Genomic DNA, 2500 nt, shown 5'->3' on the forward strand with positions numbered 1-2500 from the left:
CTTACTTGTATCGTCTGCAGATATATTATAGGGCTTATATTTACGCATAAGAACGCCTGACTGGAGATAGTAGCACGTATGGGAATTTTCAAGCTCACTTATTTCGGTAAGCCTATCATAAAATACTTTCAAATCGGGATCTTTAGTTTGTTCTTCAATTAGTTTTTCTTTAGTAACTGGAGTGCCTTTGAAATTCACTATATCAGAATTATCAGATGTACATTGTGTTCTAACAAATAGTCAGTCACTAATGTACGAATTTCATCCTTCCGCAAGGATGACCGAATAGGAATGCAATAGTGAGCGGCTAACTCACTCCATTGGGCTTTAGTGAGACCGGATAGCGCTTCGGCTGATGGATTATCAACGAAACTTTCAACACTGAACATAATGAATCACCAAGAAGAAAAACAGGCGAAAATAAGCTAGCTAACTAGATAGGATGTACTAAACGCGTGATCAATTGCAAAACCTGTTTCAAATCACAAAGAAAAGTACAAAAAAGTAAACACAAAGAACAGCAAAATACCATAAATGGTCACCAAGCAAACAACAAAAGTCAAGTTACAATCTAAACAAAGACTATTGTTTATAAAACCAAAGATCACCGAAATGCACCGACTGCACAATTAAGTGACCCGGTGTCTTAATGACCAAAATGCACGAGACGTGCGTCAATTGCAATAAAAAAAAACAATACCAACGGGAACATGCGTTACAACGGCTAAGAAAATACACATTAAAAGTGCAACACCAAGGGAATCACATGTTACAAATGGCAAAACAAATTATTAACAAAATGCTAATTGACATTTCGCACAGATCCCGGTCAGGCCCCCACTTGTTACGTGGTATTTAGCCATTCATATCAGGCCATTTGACTTATCGTCTATAATTCTGGCTACCGCATCGGGAGAATTAGAGTTCAGCGGAGCTGCTCTTCCCCTGAATTCTCTTAGTGACATACCAGCCGTAACAATATATATATATATATATATATATATATATATATATATATATGTATATATATATATATATATATATATATATATATATTTGTGTGTGTGTGTGTGTGTGTGTGTGTGTGTCTGTGCGTGTATATATATATAAATATATATAATAATATATATAATATATATATATATATATATATATATATATATATATATTATATATATTATATTTATATATATATATATATATATATATAATATATATTACAATTAAATATATTATATTATATTATCATATATATATATCATATATTATAATTATTATAAATCTATATAGGATATATATAATTATATTATAACTAATTAATAATAATCTTAAAGATACTATCTATTAAATATTGAATCATTATTATCTTTAAAACTATATTATATACTTTTATAGTTAACATTATTAGAGCAATCAGATTCATCTATGAATTACCACAAATTGGAATCAGATTCATCGAATCTACTGTCGTTCAGTATTTACTGTCACTTTTATCAAACTGTGCCAGGAAATTCACGAAATCCCTGAATTGCGAGGTCAGGGATTTCATGAAATTGAAATGTCCTGAACAACATTAATAGAACTGCTGTCACAAGAAGCGTCTCTCGGATTAAAATTGAAATCCATTATTTTCTTGAACATAACTGTAGTTGACATTTCTTCAGAGCACTACAGTTCATCTAGTGAATCCTGACCACACATACAGATTGTCATAACAGCTTCTCGAAGTATACTGCAGTATCCTGATTTACGTCATCTTCTGTTATCAAACGCTGGGGGCAGAGGTCAAACTAATTTCTAGAATACTGACCCTTTAGAACACCCGACTTCACAGCGATCTTATACTGGTCATTGTCCAATCTTCCTGACAATACACCGATATTATTCCGCGGATCTCCTCTACACGATCCACATTGAATTGGAGAGCAAAATTGTCACCAGCTCACGACCTTTAAAGTCTAAGTTCGTACATTTCAGCTTGGATACTGCCCTCTGTATGCTTCCACTCTACGTTTCTGAATTTGGTCTTGGTGACCTTGAAGTATCTGAGGAGTTTGAACATATTTCATACTTGGCCATATTTCTTTTAGCTCACTAATCACCCTGGATGTGAACTCTGAGCTATCATTACTTTGAAGAACAGCATGAAAAGGAAGATATCTACAAGCTGGAAAGAAACCTCTGCAGCACATTTGGTTTGAAGAGGACGAAGAATGCAGAATTTGGTGAGATGGTCATGGTACACCATGATCCATTTAAAGTTGGAGTGTGGCATTGATTGCATGTCAGTCAAATCAGCCTGGCTCCTAGATTCAAATTCCTTGCTGCGGATAAGACGGACCACAACACCCTTGGTCATTGGTCTTTTCCTTTTCTTCTGACATTCCTCACCCAGTGATCTGAAGAGCTCCAAGGCCTTTGTTGTGATGCTGGCATATTTTCGTTGTAACTCCTTAATCATGTGGTCACGCCCACCATGTCCTGTTGCAATATGAACACG

At 34.6% G+C, this 2500-nt stretch overlaps 1 protein-coding gene across 2 annotated transcripts in view; it reads right to left on the minus strand.

The window, feature by feature from the left end:
- Positions 1-2016: 2016 nt before the first annotated feature.
- Positions 2017-2500, minus strand: part of LOC119588412 (KRAB-A domain-containing protein 2-like) — a 1476-nt gene continuing 992 nt past the window's right edge. For both annotated transcript variants that reach the window (XM_037937088.1, XM_037937096.1), the window contains exon 2: positions 2017-2500. This exon is cut by the window's right edge and continues 111 nt beyond it. In XM_037937088.1, the coding sequence (XP_037793016.1) occupies positions 2099-2461 (363 nt within the window). In that variant the 5' untranslated portion in view covers positions 2462-2500 and the 3' untranslated portion in view covers positions 2017-2098.

Source organism: Penaeus monodon, chromosome 3 (genome assembly GCF_015228065.2).
Source record: "Penaeus monodon isolate SGIC_2016 chromosome 3, NSTDA_Pmon_1, whole genome shotgun sequence".
Classification (NCBI taxonomy): domain Eukaryota; kingdom Metazoa; phylum Arthropoda; class Malacostraca; order Decapoda; family Penaeidae; genus Penaeus; species Penaeus monodon.